General features: G+C 43.5%; 1 protein-coding gene across 10 annotated transcripts in view; it reads right to left on the bottom strand.

Annotated features, from left to right (window-relative positions):
- Positions 1 to 25,920, bottom strand: part of PATJ (PATJ crumbs cell polarity complex component) — a 399,000-nt gene that overhangs the window by 17,868 nt on the left and 355,212 nt on the right. For all 10 annotated transcript variants that reach the window (XM_064372414.1, XM_064372417.1, XM_064372415.1 and 7 more), the window contains 6 exons: positions 23,785 to 23,932; positions 23,270 to 23,356; positions 20,100 to 20,214; positions 18,380 to 18,417; positions 12,345 to 12,467; positions 10,834 to 10,938 (listed from right to left, as the gene is read on the bottom strand). In XM_064372414.1, the coding sequence (XP_064228484.1) occupies positions 10,834 to 10,938; positions 12,345 to 12,467; positions 18,380 to 18,417; positions 20,100 to 20,214; positions 23,270 to 23,356; positions 23,785 to 23,932 (616 nt within the window). The remainder of the gene's footprint in view (positions 1 to 10,833; positions 10,939 to 12,344; positions 12,468 to 18,379; positions 18,418 to 20,099; positions 20,215 to 23,269; positions 23,357 to 23,784; positions 23,933 to 25,920) is intronic.

Here is a 25,920-nt window from a genome sequence, read left to right as displayed (position 1 = left end):
AAGTGGAATCTAAGTGGCTGGATGAGAAACGTGAAAGATTTTCACTTACAGCTTGGTCTTTTGCAGGAAGACAAGGAAAGCACAAATACGTCACCTCAAGAATGACATTAGGTCGGGTAAAGTGGCTCATGCCTGTAATCCCAACACTTTGGGAGGGCCAGGCAGGCAGATCGCTAGAGCCCAGGAATTCGAGACCACCGTGAGCAACATGGCAAGACCCTGACTCTACAAAAATTATAAAAATTAGCTGCGTGTGGAGGTGCATGACTGTAGTTCCAGCTACTTGGGAGGCTGAGATGGGATGATCATCTGAGCTCGGGAGGTTGAGGCTACAGTGAGCCATGATTGTGGCACTGCATTCCAGCTCTAAGACTTTAGACTTTACAGCTCTAAGACTTTAGACTTTAAAGACTTTAGACTTTACAGCTCTAAGAAATCTCTATCAAGCCCTTCTGTCTTAAGATGTGATTGGCAAGTAACTTGATAGGCAGCAGAGTTAAACATTCTGGGGCTTTGACTTGTGAAAGGGGATAATCTGATCTCCAAAGGGTGTGTTCAGCTTCGAGTGCATATAAGTTCAACTCTGAGATATGGTCTATGAGCTGGCTCAGCCCTGCCACTGGAGTGCTCTTCCACCATCAACATCAGGGACCGACTGAACAACACAGAGGTAAGGCTGGGAGATGTTTGTGTGCTTTGGGGAAGGCAAAGAGGCTAATGTGAAGTTTGCTTTTTTTGTTTTTTGGAGACGGAGTTTTGCTATTGTCACACCGGCTGCCATGCAATGGCACAATCTCAGCTCACTGAAACCTCTGCCTCCCAGGTTCAAGTGATTCTCCTGCCTCAGCCTCCCGAGTAGCTGGGATTACAGGCGCCCACCACCACACCTGGCCAATTTTTGTATTTTTAGCGGAGATGGGGTTTCACCATGTTGCCCAGGCTGGTCTCAAACTCCTGACCTTGTGATTCACCCATCTCAGCCTCCCAAAGTGCTTTTACAGGCATGAGCCACTGCACCCGGCAAAGATTACTTTTCTTTTTTTTTTTTTTTGAGACAGAGTCTTTCTCTGTCATCCAGGCTGGAGTGCAGTAGCGTGATCTCCGCTCACTGCAACCTCCGCCTCCTGGGTTCAAGCGATTCTCCTGCGTCAGCCTTCCAAGTAGCTGGAACTACAGGTGCGTGCCACCATGCCTGGATAATTTTTGTATTTTTAGTAGAGATGGAGTTTCACCATGTTGGCCAGGATGGCTTTGATTTCTTGACCTCGTAATCCACCTGCCTCAGCCTCCCAAAGTGCTGGGATTACAGGCGTGAGCCATCGTGCCCGGCAATGTTTGCTCTTTTTTAAAAGTAAATATTGCCGGGCGCAGTGGCACATTCCTGTAGTCCCAGGCTGAGGTGGGAGGATTGCTTGACCCCAGGAGTTCTGGGTTGTAGTGAGCTACGCCGATCAGGTGTCTGCACTAAGTTCGGCATCAATGGGGTGACCTCCCGGGAGTGGGGACCACCAGGTTGCCTAAGGAAGGGTGAACTGGCCCAGGTTGGAAATGGAGCAGGTCAAAACTCCCGTGCTGATCTGTAGTGAGATGGCATCTGTGAATAGCCACTGCCCTCCAGCCTGGGCAACATAGCAAGACCCCGTCTCTCTCTTTTTTTTTAATCTTTTTTTTTTTGTGGTTATCTTTTGCTGCTACACAATTTTTTTCCCCCCGAACATCCTTCTTGAATTAATGCTGCTACACAAATTGAGAGACCCCGTCTCTTAAAAGAAAAGAAAAAAATAAAAGTAAATATAACACTCCTGGGTGTAAGCTTTTGGGAAAGGTTCCCAGAATAGGGATGGGGCAGAGTAAACCTCAGTCAGTGTTGTCTAGTGTGGGAGGCAGATATGACCACATGCAGGTCAGAGTGGAGAGAGGAGAAGGGAACGACAGGGATTCCTTCTGGGAAAGGCACAGGGACTTTGAGGTTCTTGACTAGGCATTAAAGTCTCTGTTACTTGAATGTAGTTCAGAGCTGTAGTGTTTGGAGTCCTTTCATGGGTCGGGGCAGCTCCAATCCTAAAATCTGCAGCTGTGGTCTTGCATTTTGCATTACTCACATCAGCAAATTTTTCTCTCTTGTCCCCCTACACTCAGAGGCCTGGAAATGTGGCTGGTGACCCGGCCTCCCAAAACAGGGGAGGTTGGGTTAAATTTAGGCCTGCAGGTCCTTTAAATTCATGCTTCTTCTTGGCGGTAATGATGGCTCATGCCTATATCCCAGCACTTTGGGAAGCTGAGGTGGGTGGATCACCTGAGGTCAGGAGTTCATGACCAGCTTGGCCAACATGGGAAATCCTCGTCTCTACTAAAACTACAAATATTGGCTGGGCGCGGTGGCTCACACCTGTAATCTCAGCACTTTGGGAGGCTGAAGCAGGTGGATCACGAGGTCAAGAGATTGAGACCATCCTGACCAACACGGTAAAACCCCGTCTCTACTAAAACTATAAAAATTAGCCGGGTGTGATGGTGGGTGTCTGTAGTCCCAGTTACTCGGGAGGCTGAGGCAGGATAATCACTTGAACCTAGGAGGTGGGGGTTGCAGTGAGCTGAGATCACGCCACTGCACTCCAGCCTGGCTACAGAGCATGACTCCGTCTCAAAAAAAAAAAAAAAAAAAAAAAGAAAAAAACCTACAAAAATTAGCTGGGCATGGTGGTACCTGCCTGTAATGGAAGGAGGCTAAGGCACGAGAATCGCTTGAACCCAGGAGGCAGAGGTTGCAGTGAGCCTAGATCACGTCACTGCACTCCAGCCTGGATGACAGAGCGAGACTCCGTCTCAAAAAAACAAACAAAACAAAAAACTTGGGCTCCTTCTCGTTAGGCACAGTGCTGCAGCAGACACCTTGAGTGGTTAAGGAAGGTAACTAGATCTGGAACTGCTGGTGATGAGTATGCATCACCATTAAAGGTAGTAGAACTTCCTAAGTTACCAAATGGTTGTGTTTACCTACATCTCACTAGGCATTTAAGGAAGGACTTGGTTTCCCTGCATCCTCTCCAACTCTCATTATCAAATATTTAGTAATTGCTGACCTGAGGTGGAGGAGACCCCCTGCCTGAAGGAAGACAAGGAACTCTCCCAAACAAGAGGGGGAAGCCACAGACCTGAAGAAAGAGGTGGAGAAGATCCCCTCATCCAAGGAGAAGGAGACTGTGGAATTGAGGAAGAGATGGAGAAAACTGCCCCACCTGAGGTTGGGGAGGCCACTGGCCTGAAGGAAAAGAAGGAAGAAATCCTCCCGCCAGAGGAGGGGGAGGCTGCAGCCTTGTCCTCTGAGTCTAAGGAACAGTCAGAGACATTTTCATCTGTGGAAGAACCCACAAGCCTGCTTCTCTCTCAATCTGTATTCCCCCCTCCGGAGACATTTCCCCCTCAGGCTGCTGCCCCCCCTCACTCTGTGTTCCCCCCTCTGGAGGCATTTCCCCCTCAGGCTGCTGCCCCCCCTCACTCTGTGTTCCCCCCTTCGGAGGCATTTCTCCCTCAGGCTGCTGCCCCCCCTCACTCTGTGTTCCCCCCTTCGGAGGCATTTCTCCCTCAGGCTGCTGCCCCCCCTCACTCTGTGTTCCCCCCTTCGGAGGCATTTCTCCCTCAGGCTGCTGCCCCCCCCCACTCTGTGTTCCCCCATTCGGAGGCATTTCCCCCTCAGGCTGCTGCCCCCCCTCACTTTGTGTTCCCCCTTTCGGGGGCATTTCCCCCTGCTGCCCCCCCTCACTCTGTGTTCCCCCCTTCGGAGGCATTTCTCCCTCAGGCTGCTGCCCCCCCTCACTCTGTGTTCCCCCCTTCGGAGGCATTTCCCCCTCAGGCTGCTGCCCCCCCTCACTCTGTGTTCCCCCCTTCGGAGGCATTTCTCCCTCAGGCTGCTGCCGCCCCTCACTCTGTGTTCCCCCCTTCAGAGGCATTTCCCCCTCAGGCTGCTGCCTCCCCTCATTCTGTGTTTCCCCCTCCAACTGCACTCACACCTCATTCCATGTTTCTTCCTGCCAGTGCGTTTCCCCACTGTTGCTCCAACAGGGTTCTCCCTTTGATTTGAATTTCCTTAGTTTGTGCCGCCTTCCCCACTGTTTTCCCCTAAGAAAATATTTATTCTCATGTACTTCTGTGCTTTGCCTCCGTGTTGCATTTAATAACGTAGGGTAAAAACATTAAACTGAATTAGAACTCTATATTCTACAGTGGAATACTGTGTATTTCATAAGCTTTCTAAATGAGCAATAAAGCAGAGGTCTTTATCTCGTGGACCTAGGATGAGTACCTTTCTTTCAAAACAGGTTTAGGGATTATGTTTTGGAGAATTGAGAAGTCAAAATAATTTCTAGATAAGCAAGATATTACAATGCACAAAAGCTTGAGCACCTTGCTGAGAACTTTCCTAAGCATTCCTGCAAAGGAACAAGATTAGGCCTTAGACCTGTTAGGACCCAAGTCTTTCAGGACCAAATCTGAGATTTCGGACTGGCTGGGTGTGGTGGCTTATGCCTGTAACCCTAGCACTTTGGGAGGCTATGGTGGGAGGATCGATTGAGCCTGGCAGATCAAGGCTGCTGTGAGCCACAACTGCGCCACTGCACTTTAGCCTGGGGGACAGACTGAGACCCTGTCTCAAAAAACACAACACACCACACGCACACGTGCAAACAATAAAAGTACTCACACATAGCTGGACCCTCGCCCTATGGGTGCATATGTGTTGAAAACAAACTGGAAGGCTGTAAAGTTAAGGTGATCCCTGAGAAATCTGGCATCTTAAGATGGGGACACATTATAGAAAAAAACCACAAAGTGCCATGCTTGGCCTTTGGTATAACTGACTGAAATAGAAAGCACAACTGCTTAAAGTTTTTGTCTAGAATCTAGTGACCCTGATTTTAGCGACACTGGACTATACTGATTTTTTTTGTGTCTGTTCTGAATTGTCAAAAGCTTGGAGTAAAATTAGAAAAGGGCAAACTGCCTGTCAGCCACATCACCACCTAGTGGCACACACCTGAAATGCCACCTAGAAAACCACTCTACTTCCAGGATTTTATAAAGGAATTTTAGTGTCCTCTGACTTCAAGCTATGTTATTATAATGAAAGTAATTAAAGGCCGGGCATGGCGGCTCACGCCTTTTAATCCCAGCACTTTGGGAGGCCAAGGCAGGCAGATCACCTGAGGTCAGGAGTTCCAGACCAGCCTAACCAACATGGAGAAAGCCCATCTCTACTAAAAATACAAAATTAGATGGGTGTGGTGGCACACGCCTGTGATCCCAGGTACTCGGGAGGCTGAGGCAGGAGAATCACTTGAACCTGGGAGGTAGAGGCTGCGGTGAGCCGAGATCATGCCATTGCACTGCAGCCTGGGCAACAAGAGTGAAACTCCTTCTCAAAAAAAGAAAAAAAAGTAATAAGATACCACTTATTTAGTATATACCATTTGTAACACACTGCATTTATTAGACACTTTACATCACACCTCATTTAGTCCTCAGAGCAACCTTGTTAAGGGAGGAGTTCCACAGTCCCTGTTTTAGAAGAATAGAAGGTTAGATTTCAGTAAAAGGATTGAAACTCACAACTTCCTGACACTACAGCCTACCTCTCCTACACACCCTGCACTAAGTCTTCATCTCAACTTTCACACTTTAGGTCTTTGTCCTTTTCCTGCAGTTTGTCCCTGTCTTCATGGCATTAGTTTGGATCTTTTTTTTTTTTTTTTTGAGACAGAGTCTCACTCTGTTGTCCAGGCTGGAGTGTAGAGGCACAGTCTCAGCTCACTGCAACCTCCGCCTCTGGGGTTCAAGTGATTCTCCTGCCTCAGCTTCCCGAGCAGCTGGGATTACAGGTGTGCACCACCATGCCTGGCTAATTTTTGTATTTTTAGTAGAGATGGGGTTTCCTCATGTTGGCCAGGCTGGTCTTGCACTCCTGACCTCAAGTGATCCAACCGCCTCAGCCTCCCAAAGTGCTGGGATTACAGTGGGATTACAGGTGTGAGCCACTGCACCTGGCCTGAGAGTTAGTTGACTTTTTATTTGCAAACCCTGTAGACTACTTTTCTTACTCCTGGCTGCATATTAGAATCACCCGAGAAATTTTAAAATCACCTGATGTTCATGCCACATCCCAGACAAATTAAATCTGAATCTCCAGGGTGGGGCCCAGGAGCCAGTATTAAAATCAGTAATTTCATTATGCAACTAAGGTTAAGATCATTCCTTTAATGGTACTCACACATGCCATGACACGCCTGCTCTGCACCCTTGATGACATACCTTTTCCATTCCCAACCCTGGGTAAGGCATCCATCTTTCTCCCCTACTGGATTTTTTCTGGACTAGATTGGTAACTGTGCTGATTTCTTCTCTATTAGTTCATGTCCTTCAGCTTGATTGGAATGGCTCAGCAACTCCATGTGAGCAGCACCGATGAGGCAGGTATCCTGCTTTGGGCCAGGCCCTGTGCTTGAGGCACAGACGCAGATTTCTCCAGCTTTGGAGAACCATGATCTGGGAGGATATCAACACCCAGGCGCTCCCTATTCTTGGATAGGGAATTTCTAAACAAAGGATTTTCTAACATTTATAAAGAAAAGAAGAGGCTGGGCGTGGTGGCTCATGCCTGTAATCCCAGCACTTTGGGAGGCATGGGAGGCACTTTGGGAGGAGGAGAGTCTCTTGAACCTGGGAGGCGGAGGTTGCAGTGAACCAAAATCGCACCACAGTACTCCAGCCTGGGCAAGAGAGTGAGACTCAGTCTCAAAAAATAAAATCAATAAAATAAATTTAAAAGGAAAGAGGAGGAACAGATAGATTATCCAATAAGTATAACTCGAATGGAAGTTTGAGATCAGCTGGAAAGTGTAGGGCCTAGTGATAGGTATATCTGAAAAAAAGAGATCACGATTAACCTTGGGGAAAATAAATTTGTATAAAAAAAGGAATGTAAGTATAGTCTAGTAGCTCAGTATGAGTGACATTTATGCTGGGCACCGTAGCTCATGCCTGTAGTCCTAGCTGCTCAGAGGCTGAGGCAGGAAGATCACTTCGGCCCAAGAGTTTGAGGCTGCAGTGAGCTATGATCATGGCACTGTGCTAAGCCTGGGTGACAGAGTGAGATCCCAGCTCTAAATAAGTAAGTAATAACATTATGTAAATGTAATGTCAAAATAATAAAAACCAATATAACCAAACATTAGGATGAATGAATTATTATTATTATTTTAAGATGGGGTCTCGCTTTGTTGGTCAGCCTGGAGTACAGTGGTACCATCTTGGCTCACTGCAACTTCTGCCTCTGGGTTCAAGCAATTCTCCTGCCTCAGCCTCCCAAGTAGCTGGGATTACAGACATGTTGTACCACATCTAGTTAATTTTGTATTTTTAGTAGAGACAGGGTTTCTCCATGTTGGTCAGGCTGGTCTCGAACTCTCAACCTCAGGTGATCCGCCCACCTCGGCCTCCCAAAGTGCTGGGATTACAGGCATGAGCTGGCCTCAAACTCCTGGCCTCAAGCAATCCTCCCACCTAGGCTTCCAAAAGCACTGGGATTATAGGTGTGAGCCACTGCACCTGGTCCCATGAATCTTTTAAATATCACATATTATAAAATAAAAAGGTCAACTAACATAATTAACCCAAGAAAACATTTTGAAACCAAATGTCATTTTTCTTCATAAACTATAGAAGTAAGAACATAAGGAACTCTTTCAATAGCATGCTACCAGTGGCAATCTGGAAGGGAATTTTTTTTTTTCGATGAAGTCTTGCTCTGTTGACAGGCTGGAGTGCAGTGGCATGATCCTGGCTCACTGCAACCTCTGCCTCCTGGGTTCAAGCGATTTTCCTGCCTCAGTCTCCCCAGTAGCTGGGACTATAGGCGCACACCACCATGCCCAGCTAGTTTTTGTATTTTTAGTAGAGACAGCGTTTCACCATGTTGGCCAGGCTGGTCTTGATCTCTTGACCTCGTGATCCGGCCTCCTTAGTCCCCCAAAGTGCTGAGATTACGGGCATGAGCTACCGTGCTGGGTCAGAAATATTTTTAAATTTAGTTTTTTTATTATTTTAAATAAAGAAACAGGGTCTTGATATATTGCTCAGGCTGGCCTGAAACTCCTGGGCTCAAGCAATCCTCCCCCTTCAGTCTCCTGGGAGGCTGAGACCATAGGTGTGAACTACCATTCTGGGTTTCGAAGGCAGTTTTAAAATTGAGTTAATGTTACACTTTTTTTTTTTTTTTGAGACGGAGTTTCGCTCTTGTTACCCAGGCTGGAGTGCAATGGCGCTATCTCGGCTCACTGCAACCTCCGCCTCCTGGGTTCAGGCAATTCTCCTACCTCAGCCTCCTGAGTAGCTGGGATTACAGGCAAGCGCCACCGTGCACAGCTAATTTTTGTATTTTTAGTAGAGACGGGGTTTCACCATGTTGACCAGGATGGTCTTGATCTCTTGACCTCGTGATCCACCCGCCTCGGCCTCCCAAAGTGCTGGGATTACAGGCTTGAGCCACCGCGCCCGGCAATGTTAACACTTTTAAATTGTGTCTTCTTATTTCTTTGTGAGAAAGACAGCGGAACAAATTATATCAATGTGTGAAAACATCAATAATGCCAGATTTTGCTAAGGGAGAGCCTGTTTTCTCATTAGTTACCATTTGAAGTGGGATCCTCCTAAGGTCTTTGTAATTCAAGGTCCTGGGCTCCGCATTGAAGAGCTGCTCTGTACGGCCTCTAGGGGTCAGCATAACGCGAAGGACGAGGAAGCACAGTCACCCATTTCAGAAAGCAAACGATTTGTAGGGTGGAGGAAGGAATGCAGGTGACTATGTAGGTTTCCACTCAAAGTAAGGACAAGGAGTTGAGGGGCAGGGATTCAAGGCCCAGTCCACACAGTGTTTTGGTTTGTATTCAATAGAAACTCAGAGATCCAAATAATTGAATAATATTTGGCCTATCGCATAAACTCCCTTGAAATTAGTGACAGGATTTTCTTTTCTTTTTTTAAATTTTAACTTGAAGACCAGTGTGATAGTAAACGAACAGGATTTTCATGATTCCCCTCATACATGCTGAAAGCCACTTACTTTTCACATGTCTGTTTTGACACTTTGGATTTAGACCACAGAAATGTTAAACACCACAAATTGGTTCTCCCAAAGGTCATGGTTTTTTTCTTTTTTTTTTTTCTAATTTCTATTTTTTATTATTAAAAATACATTTTAAATTTTTTTTGTAGAGACGGAGTCTCACATCATGTTGCCCAGACTGGTCTCAAACTCCTGGGCTCAAGCAATTCTCCTGCGTTGGCCTCCCAAAGTGTTGGGATTATAGGTGTGAGCCACTGTGCCCAGCCATGTGATGGTTTTTCAATTTGAACTTCCTATATATTTTTTATTTATTTTAAGACAGGGTCTCACTCTGCTGCCCAGGCAGGAATGCAGTGGGCACAATTGTGGCTCACTGTAACCGCCAACTCTTGGGCTCAAGCCATCCTCCTGCTTCAGTCTCTTGAGTAACTAGGACTACAGGCACATGCCACCATGCCCAGCTAACTTTTTTATTTTAAGTTTTTGTAGAGATGGGGACTTGCTATGGTCTAGGCTAGTCTTGAACTGCTGGCCTCAAGTGATCCTCCTGCTTCAGTCTCCCAAAGTGCTGGGACTATAGGTGTGAGCCACTACACCTGGCCCAAACTTCTTATTTTAAGGCTAGAATGATGAGTGGCTGGCCAGCCCTCTCTCTAAGATAGTAAATGGTGGGCTTTATTCTTTATATCTATAAACTATTTTATTTTATTTTATTTTATTTTTGAGACAGAGTGTCGCTCTGTCACCTAGGTTGGAGTACAGTGGAGCAGTATTGGCTCACTGCAACCTCTGCCTCCCAGGTTCAAGTGATTCTTCTGCCTCAGCCTCCTGAATAGCTGGGATTACGGGTACCTACCACCACGGCCGGCTAATTTTTGTATTTTTAGTAGAGATGGGGTTTCACCATGTTGTCCAGGCTGGTCTCAGACTCCTGACCTCAGGTGATCTGCCTGCCTCGGCCTCCCAAAGTGCTGGGATTACAGGCATGAGCCACGGTGCCCAGCCACCTATAAACCATTTTATACTACCTCTGCTGAAGTGTGTTGAGCATAGATTTCTGGGGAAACTCATTAATGAAACTCACTGCCAGTAACCTGCTTCTCAGTCACTGCATGGTGTCAATCTCAGACATTTGAAGGGCTAAAATATAAGCAGGGTAATTAATAGCACACTTTGCTTTTATATCCTGGTATATTTCCTGTGCCTCGGAACAATACTGCTGGGGACTACAGCTGATAAACAATTGTCTGCCTTGGTTGATGACTACTGTGCAGTGAGAATTTAACAGTGTTGGCAATCTATGCTACAGGAAAAGGAGGACTGTATTTTTCCTCTTCCTTTAAGAGGAAAAGAAGAAACAGCACTTGGGCAGTTCAGTAACAGTCTTTGGGTATAAGAAAAGAAATCATTTCTTATTCCTTACAAACTCTGATTTACAAAAGAACACTGGAAGCTAAAAGCCCTGTTGATTTATCATGTGAAGCAGAGAGTAATTTTTCTCCCCTTGTTAAGCTTTCATATAATCATGCTCACTGCCTGCATGGGTGGCATTAAAGAATTTCTGAATAAAAATAATAATTTCTTGCTTTCAACCTTCATAATTCACATCAGCAAGCACCCTGCTGGGTGGCGATGCCTACTGCCAGTGACGCTCAATCTTTTTTGCACGCCACTTATCTGCCTCATACAGCTGCGTGCTCCATTGATCGAAATACCTGCAGGATAATGCGCCCGTAGGCGTTCTTCAGCAGATTAACCACATCCGCGTGAGACAGCCCATCCAAAGGTTGCCCGTTAATGCTGACAATCCGATCTCCAACCTGGAAGTACAAAAGTGACAGAAAATCACTATCATTAAGAAAAATTAAATTTGAGAAGAATGCTTAAAATTCTTTGCAAGTCATATTTCCCATTTGTGCCTATTGTGAGGATTCTGCGTTACGACCGTGTATGTGTGTTTAATAAGCATGAGGAATTTTTTTTGGCTTTCCCCAAATACAGACAAATCAGAACTACAAGAAGGGGGCCAGATTTGAGTATTAAAAGGCACAGTAGGCCACTTTTGTATTTTGGTAATGGTGGTGCTTCGTACATCCGTTTGCCAGTAATAGCGGGGTGTACACATTAACTGTTCAATAAAGTTCTAATAAGGAAGCCAAATATTTTCTGCTTTATTTTTCTACTGAAGTAAAGACTAAGGGACAATAAGGGGAAAAATCATAAAAATGGTGATTTTTTTTTTGATTGAGGGAAGACTCTAAGGTCAAATGTCTCTCAGTTCAGAGCTGATTTTGGGTGGAATGAGGTGCTTAAAAGGGTAAAGGAGGGTTTGCAAAGGAGCTACAATTTCTTCTTTTATTGAGAAGCTTTGATACAAATAATAATATTTGCATGTGCCCAGGGACCTAATGAAACTTTTTCTTTTTTTTTTTGAGATGGAGCCAGGCCGGGCACGGTGGCTCACGCCTGTAATCCCAGCACTTTGGGAGGCCAAGGAGGGAGGATCACGAGGTCAAGAGATTGAGACCATCCTGGCCAACATGGTGAAACCCCATCTCTACTAAAAAAAATACAAAAATTAGCTGGGCGTGGTGGCACACACCTGTAGTCCCAGCTACGTGGGAGGCTGAGGCAGGAGAATTGCTTGAACCCGTAAGGCGGAGGTTGCAGTGAGCCGGGCTTGCACCACTGCACTCCAGCCTGGCACCTGGCAACAGAGCAAGACTCTGTCTCAAAAAAAAAAAAAAAGGCATTAAACATGTACAGTATGTTGGAAAAAAAAAAAGAGAAGGAGTCTTGCTCTGTTGCCAGGCTGGAGTGCAGTGGCACGATCTCGGCTCACTGCAACCTCCAACTCCCTAATTCAAGTGATTCCCCGCCTCAGCCTCCTGAGTAGCTGGGACTACGGGCGCGCACCACCACACCCGGCTAATTTTTTGTATTTTAGTAGAGACAGGGTTTCACCATGGCCACGATGGTCTCAATCTCCTGACCTCATGATCTGCCCACCTCAGCCTCCTAAAGTGCTGGGATTATAGGTGTCAGCCGCCACGCCTGGCCCTAATGAATTTATAAAGGTATAAAGTGTCTCTAATGCATCTTGCCTTCAGCATGGGTCTCTGATGGCTATTGGAATTCTAACTTTAAACAAGATGCCCAGGCTTACAGCTTCCTCTCCCACCCATCCATGTGCTATTAGCCCTTCAATCAGTTCTCCTTTGCTTACTTTAAGCTTCTGTGTCCGTGCAGCCACTCCGCTGGCCTGAATCATGGCAATAAATATAGGGATATCTCCTAATGGACTTCCTCTTCCTCCAGCAATACTGATTCCAAGGGCATCACTGAGCTCCTAAAAAAGAAAGAAAACATAATGCTTATATATTTAACAAAGAGCCACAAACCGACTCTTCCCAGATAGCTGTCGAACAAAATCCCTCCATGAGGTAGGAGGCCAGGATAACACAGGAGTTAAGTGTGGAGCCTTTGGATAGAAAGACCTGTTTCAGCTCTAGCTCTTTTTTTTCCTGAAACGAAGTTTCGCTCTTGTTGTCCAGGCTGGAGTGCAATGGTGCGATCTTGGGTCACTGCAACCTCTGCCTCCCAGGTTCAAGTGATTCTTTTGCCTCTAATTCCTCAGTAGCTGGGATTATAGGTGCGTGCCAGCACGCCTGGGTAATTTTTTTGTATTTTTAGTAGAGACAGGGTTTCACCATGTTGGCCAGGCTGGTCTCGAACTCCTGACCTCAGGTGATCCATTTGACTCAGTCTCTGTGCTGGGATTATAGGCATAAGCCACCCTGCCTGGCCTTAGCTCTAGCTCTTAACTAACTGTGGGGCCTTGGGGGAAGTTTCTTAACCTTATGAAAGTTGTCAGAATCTAAATGGAGTCACTTGTGTTAAAAAAACAAACAGGCCAGGCAAGGTGGGTCACACCTGTAATCCCAGCACTTTGGAAGGCCAAGGTGAGCGGATCATAAGGTTAGCAGTTTGAGACCAGCCTGACCAACATGGTGAAACCCCATCTCTACTAAAAATACAAAAATTATCTGGGTGTGGTGGCACATGCCTGTAATCCCAGCTACTCAGGAGGCTGAGGCAGGAGAGTTGCTTGAACCTGGGAGGTGGCGGTTGCAGTAAGCTGAGATCTCATCACTGCACTCCAGCCTGGGCGACAGAATGACTCGTCTCAAACAAACAAACAAACAAACAAAAACAAACAAACAAACCTAAAACCCTTACAAATAGAGCCAGGGAAGGCTATGAAGAAAGCATTCTCAGGCTTATATGCCTGATAACAAAAATTATCACAAAAGACTGCAAAAATTTTGCAGGAGGGACATTACAACCTTAACATAAAAAAACACTTCTACAAGAGTATCTGTCCAGCAAATGCCTATCCAGTCTTGGGCTGTGCGTCACCCCTGTTATGAATCTTTGTAGCCAAGGATAATTATCTCAAAACAATTATATATTCTTCATTTTGTCCTCTAAAACTTATTTTCCTTACCTCCCTGAATAAGCACGTAGTCTACTAGGGCCTGTGTATTCCCATTGCAATGCCCTATTCCTGAATAAGCAGCATTTTCTTTTAGAGGGCCTCTCTGTTTGTTATTTAGGTTGACTACCTCTTTAAGTCTCCATCTCTATGTATAAAATGAGAAGAATACTACATACCTGACATTGTTGGTCTGAGTGTTAAATGAGATGTTATGGCACAGTCATGGCCTACAGAAGAGGCTCAATAAAAGGCAATAGCAGGAGTAAATTAAAACACACACACACACACACACCCTAGCCTATGCACTGCTTAGTTTAGTGGCCAATTCTGATGCAGACTTGGCAAGTATGTTCTCATATGGTGTTTATGATTAAACTGCCACACATACTATGCTCTTCTGGGTGTGAACAAACACATTTGGCTTTAAAAGACTGCATAACAAAGGATCTGAGAGGACACCCACTATAGTGACAACAGTTTGAAGAGACACATAAAATGTGGCTGAAAATGTTCCCCAAGACGGACTCCAGTGAAGAGACCTGGCTCTAGTCCCGTTTTTTCCCACATTAGTATCATAAGGTTAATATTATTTAAATCACTAAAAGAACAAATGACAAGTTCCAGTTCTGGCATGGCAGCACAGACACGTGACAGCGTATCTCTCCTGCTGTTTACCATCAAGATGTCTCGTCAAAATGAAAAAAAACAACTACCTGTGCCCTCTTAAACAGAAAGAAACCAAATAAAGCGTGGTGGAGAGTCAAAACTTGGAGAAACAACAGCAGGGGGGACATCCCCAGTTTTATTTTTTTTTCCTGGCAGCTTTACCCTGAGGGTGATTCCCAGTCAAGGAGCTGGAAAGGTAGGGCGAATGCTAACATTCAAATAGAAATTCCATCCTTCTGGGCAGAAGAATCAGGAAAAAGAGGGGAAGAGAAGAAAAGCAGAATAGAGGAAGCGGAAGAAAACGAATCCTCGATTCTGGTTATGAACCCACAGAACTCTCAGGCTACATATGTGTGGCAGACTCGAACCAGCACAGCAGAAGTTTAGAGGCCAGGTGTGGTGGCTCACTCCTGTCATCGCAGCGCTTTGGGAGGCTGAGGCGGGTGGATTACTTGAGGTCAGGACTTCAAGGCCAGCCTGGCCAGCATGGCGAAATCCTGTCTCTACTGAAAATACAAAAAATTAGCAGGGCATGGTGGCACGCACCTGTAATCCCACTTACCCAGGAGGCTGAGGCAGGAGAACGGCTTGAACCTGGGAGGCGGAGATTGCAGTGAGCTGAGATCACTGCATTCCAACCTAGGCAACGGAATGAGACTCCGTCTCAAAAAAAAATTTCTGCCTGGATCACGTGTAGGAGAATAGGGGAGGTAGGAGCAGGCCTTATTACAAAAGCCTGTAAAAACAAGTGGCTGAAATGACTAAGGAAATATAAAATAATATTATTTTTGAAATATTAGAGGAGAAATTTAGGCAATAATTTTCTGGCTCTGTTTAAATCCATCATGATGTTTCCTTAGTTTATCCATAATTGTGTATACTGTGGTACATTTCACTTCCCCATCATAGGAACATTTCAATTGCTACTCTGGTAGAAAAATACTGGGAACAAATAAGGCAGACTCAGTGAAAGCTGTAGCTAATAATAACAGAGGCCACTTCCTGGGCATTCATGATGTGCTAGGTACTATGCTAAAGATATTACATTCGTCACCTCATTTAATCCACACAACAATATTTACCTTTGCGGTATGTTAGTGTTATCACCCCCGTTCTACAGATGAGAAAATTGAGGTTGACTTGCTATAATAGAGCTAATGGCTCTTTATTTTTGTTGTTCTTTTTTTATCTTTTTGAGACAAGGTCTTACTCTGTCTCCCAGGTTGGAGTACAGTGGTGTGATCATGGCTCACTGCAGCCTCAATCTCCGGAGCTCAAACAATCCTCCCACCTTAGCCTCCCAAATAGTTGGGAGCTGGACCACCAGCATGCACCACCACGCCTGGCTATTTTTTTTTTTTTTTGAGATGGAATTTTGGTCTTGCTGCCCAGGCTGGAGTGCAATGGCACAATCTCAGCTCACTGAAACCTCTGCCTCCCGGGTTCAAGAAATTCTCCTGCCTCAGCCTCACAAGTGGCTGGGATTACAGGTGCCCACCACGATGCCCAGCTAATTTTTTCCATTTTTAGTAGAGATAGGGTTTTACCATGTTGGCCAGGCTGGTCTTGAACTCCTGATCTCAGGTGATCCACCCGCCTTGGCCTCCCAAAGTGCTGGGATTACAGGCGTGAGCCACTGCACCTGGCTGTGGCTAATTTTAAAAAAATTGCCAGGCGCGGTGGCTCATGCCTATAATCCCAGCACTTTGGGAGGCCAAGGCGGGTGGATGATGAGGTCAGGAGATCAAGATCATCCTGGCTAACATGGTGAAACCCCGTCTCTACTAAAAATACAAAAAAAATTAGCTGGGCGTAGTGGCAGGCACCTGTAATCCCAGCTACTTGGGAAGCTGAGGCAGAGAATTACTTGAACTCCTAGGTTCAGTGATCCTCCCACCTCAGGCTCCCACAGTGATGGGATTACAGGTATGAGCCACCACACCCAGCCATACAGTTAATCTACAGGCTGAATTGTGTCCCCCTAAAATTCACATGTTGAAGCCCCAAGTACCAGGGCCTCAGAATGCGACTGTATTTGAAGATAGGGCCTTTAAAATAAGGCCAGGGTGTGCCCTAGTCCAATGTGACTGGTGCCCTTATAAGAAAAGATTAGGACATAGGGGAGACACCAGGGATGATGAGTGACACACACGAAAAAGGCCATGTTGGGCAACAGCAAAAAAGTGGATATCTGCAAGCCAAGGAGAGAGACCTCAGGAAAAACCAACGTGCAGCACCTTTATCTTGGATCTAGCCTTCAGAACTGTGAGAAAATAAATTTCCATTTTTTTTTTTTGAGACGGAGTCTCACTCGGTCACCAGACTGGAGCGCAGTGGCACGATCTCGGCTAACTGCAACCTCTGCCTCCTGGGTTCAAGCGATTCTCCCGCCTCAGCCTCCAGAGCAGCTGGGACCACAGGCGTGTGCCACCATGCCCAGATAATCTTTGTATTTTTAGTAGATATGGGGTTTCACCATGTTGGTCAGGATGATCTTGATCTTTTACCTCGTGATCCACCCGCCTCAGCCTCCCAAAGTGCTTGGATTATAGGTGTGAGCCACTGTGCCCGGCCAAAATTGCTGTTGTTTAAGACACCCAGTTTGTGGTGTTTTGTTATGGCAGACCTAGCAAACTAATGCCTTCAAACAGAGGTATCATTAAATCTAGAGAAGTAAGCTATGCTGGATATCACTCTACTGCAGTTGATTACCATGATTACCAGAGGGCCAATATTTCCTCTTTAACTCCTAATTTAGGTCAAAGTGAGCAAAATAAAAGTTAACTTTCAGCCGGGCCCAGTGGCTCACGCCTGTAATCCCAGCACTTCGGGCGGCTGAGGTGGGCGGATCACTCGAGGGCAGGAGTTCGAGACGAGCCAGGCCAACACGGTGAAACTATGTCTCTACAAAAAATACAAAAATTAGTTGGGTATGGAGGTGCGTGCCTGTAGTCTCAGCTACTCAGGAAGCTGAGGCATGAGAATCACTTGAACCTGGGAGATGGAGGTTGCAGTGAGCTGAGATCGTGCCACTGTATTCCAGCCTGGGCAATACAGTGAGACTCCATCTCAAAAAGAAAAAGAAAAAAAAAGAGTCTACTTTCATTGAGTATCATCATACAGGAGTCTGAAAATCAGGGTTCAACAAATTTATGAACTAAAATACATCTTATACAATCTTCTCAAAAGGGCAATTTAGCAACATATATAAAAGCCTCTAATAACAAGCTTGCTTTTTGAACCAAAAATTTCATTTCTAAGAATTAATCCTGAGGAAATTACCCATGATATGGGTAAAAATATAATGATTTTTACTATAAGAGATAGCAAAAATTGAGAAATGTGATAATTGTTCAATAATAGGAAACCAGTTAAGAAACTGACATCACATTTATATGGTGGAGTACTATACAGTCGATAAAAATCATGCTATATCCTGTCAAAAAATACTTATTTAGTATGTTTCACATGATACCATTTTTGTTTTATAAAACATTACATGTTCAGGTTAAAAGACTAAGATTGAAAAAAAGATAAATAAAAATAAAACTATAGTGGATGAGATTTGCGAAAAAATTCATAGAGGTCATCTCTGTTCTACTGTATTTTTCTAAGCCTATTTCTTAATGTTATATAGACTATATATATATATTTTTTTGTTTTTTTGTTTGTTTGTTTGTTTTCGAGACAGAGTTTTGCTCTTGTTGCCTAAGCTGGAGTGCAATGGCACAATCTCGGCTCACTGCAACCTCCACTAACTGAGTTCAAGCAATTCTGCCTCAGCCTCCCGAGTAGCTGGGATTATAGGCATGCACCACCAGGCCTGGCTAAGTTTTTGTATTTTTAGTAGAAGCAGGGTTTCACCATGTTAACCTGGCTGGTCTCAAATCCTGGCCTCAGGTATCCACCCGCCTCGGCCTCCCAAAGGGCTGGGATTACAGGCGTAAGCCACCATGCCTGGCCTATAGACCATATTTTTACCTTAGTAACTTGAAGTAGCACACTTACAGTCCAATAACTTTTATTGGGAAAAATGTACATATAATGCAAATCCAACACAAACCAGAAAAATATATATAGCAAAATAACTGACTTACCCTGTTTATCTCAACAGTCCTTGGTTCCATATCTGTGCCTATAAATAAAGAAGCAACACAATTAACTTTTTAATATTAAAAAATAATATATTTAGGACATAATATTGCCCCATGAGAAATGGTTTCATTTTCTAGGTCTTTCAACAGAAGACACTAAAACAAGCAGGTATTGTACCCTTCCTCAGCATCCAAGCTGGTAACCAAGTCACCAGGGGCCATGTTCTCTTTTTTCTCTTTTTTTTTTGAGATGGAGTCTTGCTTTGTCACCTAGGCTGGAGTGCAGTGGCACCATCTCAGCTCACTACAACCTCTGCCTCTCAGATTCAAGCAATTCTCCTGCCTCTGCCTCCAAATAGCTGGGATTACAGGCACCTGCCACCACGCCTGGCTAATTTTTGTATTTTTAGTAGAGACAGGGTTTCACTATGTTGGCCAGGCGAGTCTCAAACTCTTGACCTCAAGTGATCCACCTGACTCGGCCTCCCAAAGTGCTGGGATTACAGGTGTGAGCCTCTGCACCCAGCCTGCTGTGTTCTCTATTTTAAAGCAGTAATCTCTGTTTGAGATCGATGTGTCCATAATCATTTGGTCTGACAAAAGTTGATGGACTTTATAACAGCAGCTGCCTGGAATACGATGAGTAAATGCTTCAAGGATGAGTCATTTGTGGGTTTTTTTTTTTTGAGATGGAGTCTCACTCTATAGTCCAGGCTGGAGTGCAGTGGCACAATCTCGGCTTACTGCAATCTCTGCCTGTTGGGTTCAAGCGATTCTCCTGCCTCAGCCTCCTGAGTAGCTGGGATTACAGGCATGTACCACCACACCCAGCTAATTTTTGTAATTTTAGTAGAGGAGAGGTTTCACCACATTGACCAGGCTGGCTCGAACTCCTGACCTCAGGTGACCAGGCTACCTAAGACTCCCAAAGTGCTAGGATTACAGGCATGAGTCATCACGTGTTTCATTGTACATTTTTTTCTACCTTAATCAAAGATAACCTCCATTCAACAAAAGATTTAAAAGGACCTCCTGTCCCACCCTGCCCCTGAGAGTATACACACTTTTTTTTCTTTTAACTGGCCCAATTTTCCCATAGACAGTATACACACTCCAACCTTTCTCCAGTGACAAGTGATTTATTAATTTTCTCTTTGTAAATAATTTTACTTTACGATGCATCCCAGCTTTCTGCTTTTCTGTTTTTCAGGTGCTTTGTTTTGTACTACTGAAGGAATTCCTTTTTTTTTTTTTTCTTGAGATGGAGTCTTGCTCTGTCACCGAGGCTGGCACGATCTCGGCTCACTGCAACCTCTCCCCCACCCCAGGTTCATGCAATTGTCCTGCCTCAGCCTCCCGAGTAGCTGGGACTACAGTTGTGTGCCACCATGCCTGGCTAATTGTTTTGTATTTTTAGCAGAGATGGGGGTTTCGCCATGTTGACCAGGCTGGTCTTGAACTCCTGACCTCAGGTGACCCACTTGCCTTGGATTCCCAAAGTGCTGGGATTGCAGGCGTGAGCTACCATGCCTGGCCACCACTGAAGGAATCTCTATGGCTTTCCTACCTTCAGAACGGGCCTTTTAGAAAGCTCGGCTTATGTGGCCAAGCTCAAAAATTTAAAAATCATTTAAATTAAAGAAAGCTGTTTTTTAAAAAACACATTTCTTTTTTAAAATTTGGGTAACAGGACAGTTTTGCTCTGGGTGTGTCCGTGTAATACCTGAATTTTTCTGGGAAGGATCTGAAACTCTTTTCGTGCCAACCAGGTTTTGCAGGCCAGTGATGACAGGAGCGAAGGAGGGACGACAGCTGCTGTGTGAGCTCTGCTGACTGCCCTGAAAGAAAGACCCAGGGATCACCTGTGTGCAGACACTGCCTTGGCCCTAAAAATGCATACTTATCCACTGGCGTGCCAATGTCACCATAACCATCTAACAGAAAATCGTGAAGACGCCAAGAAAGAAAACAAAAATCACCCACACTTACTCTCCTACTACCTCAACCCAATCCCATTTAGCCATTTCCTCCATTGCTTTCACCATTATGTGTGCTTTTGTATAAGGTTTCAATCACCAAGGTGGAGAACATACAATCTTTTGAGCTGTTCTTGCTCCACATAAAATCAAAGCCATTTTCCTAGGTTGCCATATAGTGTGTGTGTGTATATATATACAGTCAGCTAATGGGGACTATGTTTCATTTAGGGTTACGGTCAATGTGTATTCCCTTATTACCCAAAAGGTATTATGTATTTTGCTAAAACAAGTATAATAAGACCTTCATTAGCAGAAACCTGACAAAATAGAAGCCTCAATTGTGGGGAAAAAAGCACCAAATCTCAAGGGAAAAAGGCCTGCTTTAGGGATATATAACATTTTTTTCTCAAAGATTTTCCTAGAATCGGTTTTAATTTAGTCCAATCTGTTAGACTCCATTACCTGTCCCTTTATTCATTGAAATGAATATTTGAGGTTAATAGTGTGTAGTCATTTAAGGCTAGTGGCTATTCAACAAAAATTGTATACACAGCAAAGGGCCTTCCTGATGTAGACCACAATACTGCAAATAATGAATAATTTTTTCTACCAAATTATTCTGCATCAAGATTTTAAGCTAAGACTAGGATCACTGTTATCAGTTCATAAATTATAATTAGGTCCATTTTCTTTACTCTATCATGAAAGTTGTTTAATATTTTAATTCCTAAAATATGAAAAATTTCGAATACATAGAAAAGCTGAAAGAATTATATGACATCCATATACATAGCACGTAGATTTCACAATTAGTATTTTGCTATATTTTCTTTATCGCTGTTTCTTTATCATTTATCTATTCATCACTCATCTTCTTTTTTTTTTTTTTTTTAAGATGGGGTTTCATGTTGGTCAGGCTGGTCTTGAACTCCCAACCTCAGGTAATCTGCCTGCCTTGGCCTCCAAAGTGCTTGGATTACAGGCGTGAGCCACCACGCCCAGCCTCTTTTTTTTTTTTAAATTAATTTCAAAGTAAGCTGCAGATCTGAGTATACTTCACAGTGGCTATATACATTTAAAGGAGTGTTTGTATATTTTTCCTTAAAGGATATGATTTAAATAAATGGTACTATAATAGACAACTACTCAGAACTGAGGAAGTGCAGCATATTATAATTTTGCCTTAAAAAAATTTCAGAATAGCCGGGCACGGTGGCTCACGACTGTAATCCCAGCACTTTGGGAGGCCGAGGAGGGTGGATTACCTGAGGTTAGGAGTTTGAGATCAGCCTGGTCAATATGGTGAAACTCCATCTCTACTAAAAATACAAAAATAGGCTTGGCGTGGTGGCGCATGCCTGTAGTCCCAGCTACTCAGAAAGCTGAGGCAGGAGAATTGCTTGAACCTGGGAGGTGGAGGTTGCAGTGAGTGAAGATCGCACCATTGCACTCCAGCCTGGGCAACAGAGTGAGGCTCTGTCTCAAAAAAAAAAAAAAAAAATTATGAAGATGCTCGCATACATTGCTCAAGAAGGACAGAAATCCAGGTCTACCCACTACCTTACCTATCGATCAGTCCAAACTTTTCTTATATCACACAAACTCCTGTTACCTCTCTGTGCCTTTATGTATGCTAGTTTCCCTGAGATGCCCTTTCCTTCTTTTCTCCAGACTCCATTTGGAGTGAGATTCAATGGAACCTCCTCTGAATAGCTTCTTTCTAATCTTCTGTATACAATAAGGCTTTAAAAAAATAATTCAACAAAGATGAGTCTTCCATTAAGGAAGAAGCCTGGCTACACAACTGTTTTGTTTGTTGATTAAGTCTGGTCAATATCATCACTATTCACTCATGGAATCCTACCACAGCACTGTGTCCTAGATATTTGCTGCCCATTATGTAAGCCAGAAATGGAAAAATAAGGAAAGGTTTCAAACTCAATATGGTGTTTATTGGGTTTGACTGCTTTGAAGATGCCCTAAGACAAGCCAGCTAGTCTGTAATCCTATTTGAACAATGGTATCTTTCTCACTCATTTTCTAACACCAGTGAGGAACAGGAGGCAGCTAATAGCTTTCCAGAAGTGCCTGTGTGCTAACTGTAAGATCAGAGCACCTTCTGAACAAAGGCCTTGGAGAGGCTTCAAAAGTAAGGCAACCAGGTAGGCGACCAAAAGTCATGCTTTTAACCTCAAAACTAAGGCAGCCTATCCATAACCCAGAGAGGAAACTAAGGGGTCACATATAAGTTTCTACAGTCTCATTATGTGCCACATGGGACTAACCACATACTCTACCATCTTGATTTTGTCAGCCATTACAATGAAAAAAAATATGGTGAAATATACTTTGCTTAAAAAAAAAAAATGGCACTTACATCAGCCTTGCAAATAAATATAAGATGTTTGCTAACCCACAAAACATCACCCACTAAGGCCTCCCTCCCACAGCAAAAACCCCCACACTTGGTTCTCCTAGGAATATGCCATTAATTGCCCTCAGCATGTGTGAGTGGCTAGTCACAAGTTAACTTTATAGCAATATTTAATTGAATGAATAGAACAATGTTGTGCTAATGAGGGTCAAATTGCTACCAGATGTTGCCTCTATTTTTTTTTTTAAATAAACACAGCTGTGTACATGCGGGCATGGGCAATATAGAACTAATAGTGAGAGAGAAAAATGGTTCTAAGAAAACATTTGCAAGCAATAAAGGAGAGAAAAATCTAGGGATTAATGAGTTTCTATCCTACCTTTTTCATTTTTATTTCAAACACATGAAAATTCACTAAACTTGGTGCTGTGAATATGCTGTACATTAGACATTGTTTCCAAACAATCATTTGTTAAATGGGGAACTTTCTCCCAATGTGGGCAAAAGAGTGAGTCAGTCTGATGAGAAGCCAACGACAACCTGACTGTTCTGTGATGTCTTCCTTGCGGAGGTCCAGGAACCAGCTCGGAGTCTTCCAATCTCTAGCTGCACAAGCCCCTGTGCACACTTGGAAAGGCAAGAAAAGAACAGAAATGAAAAGTAGTAGCATTTATGTTCTGAAATATCATAACAGAACCTCTCCCTACAGCCACATATTATAAAAGGGTAATGAAAGCAACAGGCATAGACCTAGAGAGAGGAGGATGAATTCTATAGCTCCTGGAGAGCCCATCTCATCAAACGCATTTAGAGAACAATCATGGATACTCAGAATTTTCACACGTCCCAAAGCAGGTTCCCTTTAATTCTGTTAGTTAATATAACAGAACTTTCTTTTAAAGCTATTCCTGCTCATTTAAAATAATCAGGGATTAAATTTCTAGTAAAACCTAGAGTTAGCATAATCCAACCCATTTTAAAATCAAGCTAGACTGGAAAAGTTCCCACTGGACTTCAGTTGTGCCAGCTGGGTAAAAAGCAGCCTAGCAACTCACCTTGAGGATGGTGGCCACTGTCTCCTGTGAGGCATTTCTCATGTCCTCTCCATTCACAGATAAGATCTGATCTCCCTGAATCAATCTCCCATCCAAGTCTGCGGCTCCGCCTTTCACGATGTCAGAAATAAACACTCCGCTTCCATTTCTGTTAATACCATACAGCAGTGCAGTATTGGCACAACCTAATATTTCCACGCATAATACATATGCATGTCTGTGACAGGATACACACACATATACTCCTTTTTTCTTCCAGTTCTGTTTTCTTTTTTTTTTTTTTTTCTTCATACCTTGGCAATTTGTCTTTATTGGCACTTGGAGCGTCCTCATCTTTTAAATGGCTACATACTATTCTATGATGTTTCATAATTTCACTATTCTATGATGTTTCATAATTATAAGCTTACTGATGAATATACAGGTGATTTCCATTCTTTAACTATTGCAAACAATAAGCAATGAATACCTGTAACTATATCTTAAAGACAAAGTCCTGGTGATGGAATTGTTAGTCAAAGAAAATCGTGACTCTGGAGAACTAAACATCTCATCCTTTACACTGCAAGTTTTTGTGCTAAGGAACGTAAATGTTCCTTATAAACTCAACCTGAAATATTGACGTTCACTAAAAGCAAAAACCATTACTCTAAATGAAATTTCCCCAGGCACACATACGTGTCAAAACAAGAAAGCAAACTTCAACAGTGGCTCTGTCAGTTGCTCTGCACCCAGATGTGTGTTGATTTTATTTGGAAATGTAGGAGACTCAGCTTTTTTTGTTTGGTAATGCATTTTCAGAGTGATGGTTTTATGGTGCTGAAGTAAAAAATGAGATTATGACAGCACAATACTTGATCCAAAATCTGTACTCAAAAATTGTAGCTAATATTTTTATTTTAATAACAGCTTGGCCTGAGGACAAAAGCATTAGGCTAGTCACCAGAGCTCTGTGAGGGCATATAACATAACATGCATAAAACCAACTTGATTTCTTCCTGAACAAGATGATTGATACACTTTAAGGCCATATTAGGATATTACCTGGAAATCCTATAGCCCTGTTGGGATTAATACATACTAGATACCTTAAAGCCAGTAGACCACGGAAGCTAGACTTCGCTTCAAGCTATTACTTACCTTTCCAATTCACTGCAAGAGAAACTTAGTAATATTATCCTGGAACAAACTACTGTTAAGCAGTATAGACTTCATTTTTCTTTATTTTTAAATTTTTTTAGAGACAAGTCTTACTATGTTTTCAGACTGATCTTGAACTCCTCACCTCAAGCGATCCTCCCACCTCAGCCTCCCAAAATGTTGGGATTACAGACATGAGCCACTATGCCTGGTCTACGCAACATATATTTCAAAAGAGCAGCCTGGCCATTAGGATCTACTTACCTATATTTTTGGTGCAAAATATTACTTTGGGAACATCTTTCTTTTTTCCTTTCCTTTCTTTCTTTCTTTTTTTTTTTTAAATTTACAGATGGAGTCTTGTTACATTTCCCAAGAGGTTCAAGTGCAATGGCTATTCACAGGCATGATCATAGCACACTATGGCCTTGAACTGGCCTCAAGTGATCGTCCCACATAGCTGGGACAATAGGTACATGCCACTGTGCCTAGCAGGACTTTTTTTTTTTTTTGTCATCTCCCAGCTTGCAAAAAAGACATTTTTCTTAATAGAAAACTACTATCATGAAGAATTATATTTGTCTCTTAACTATGTTTACTCAACTAGTTTTAACACAGTGTGAAATTAACATAGTATGACACAAAGCAATGCTCCATGTTAATTTCCATGCCAAAGCAATGTTCTTGACCCAACATGGGATAAATCTCCTTGACACTAGCTATTTTTTGGGTATGGTTACTTTAACCTCTGCAAAACTCAGATCTTAGTAATTCCAAGTGAAAGAACCTTCTAGCTGTCTGTACTCTATACGAAAGTGTAACAGTCTGGGTTGACTGGGCCTGGAGTTCTATCTTGATATGACAATTTTTTTGGTAAGACCTTGCTCAGAAATATGACCCATGTTGTCAAATATTCATAAATATCTTAGTTTTAGAAATCCCATCCTAGTTTACATGAAGCTTTCTCTTTCAGCGTTCATAGGCATCAGTCCCCAG

This window comes from Aotus nancymaae, unplaced genomic scaffold (assembly GCF_030222135.1).
Source record: "Aotus nancymaae isolate 86718 unplaced genomic scaffold, 86718_ANA_hifiasm-v0.15.2.pri h1tg000007l, whole genome shotgun sequence".
NCBI classification, from domain to species: domain Eukaryota; kingdom Metazoa; phylum Chordata; class Mammalia; order Primates; family Aotidae; genus Aotus; species Aotus nancymaae.
The sequence above is the reverse complement of the archived record's forward strand: the minus strand, read 5'-3'. Positions and strand labels throughout refer to the sequence as shown.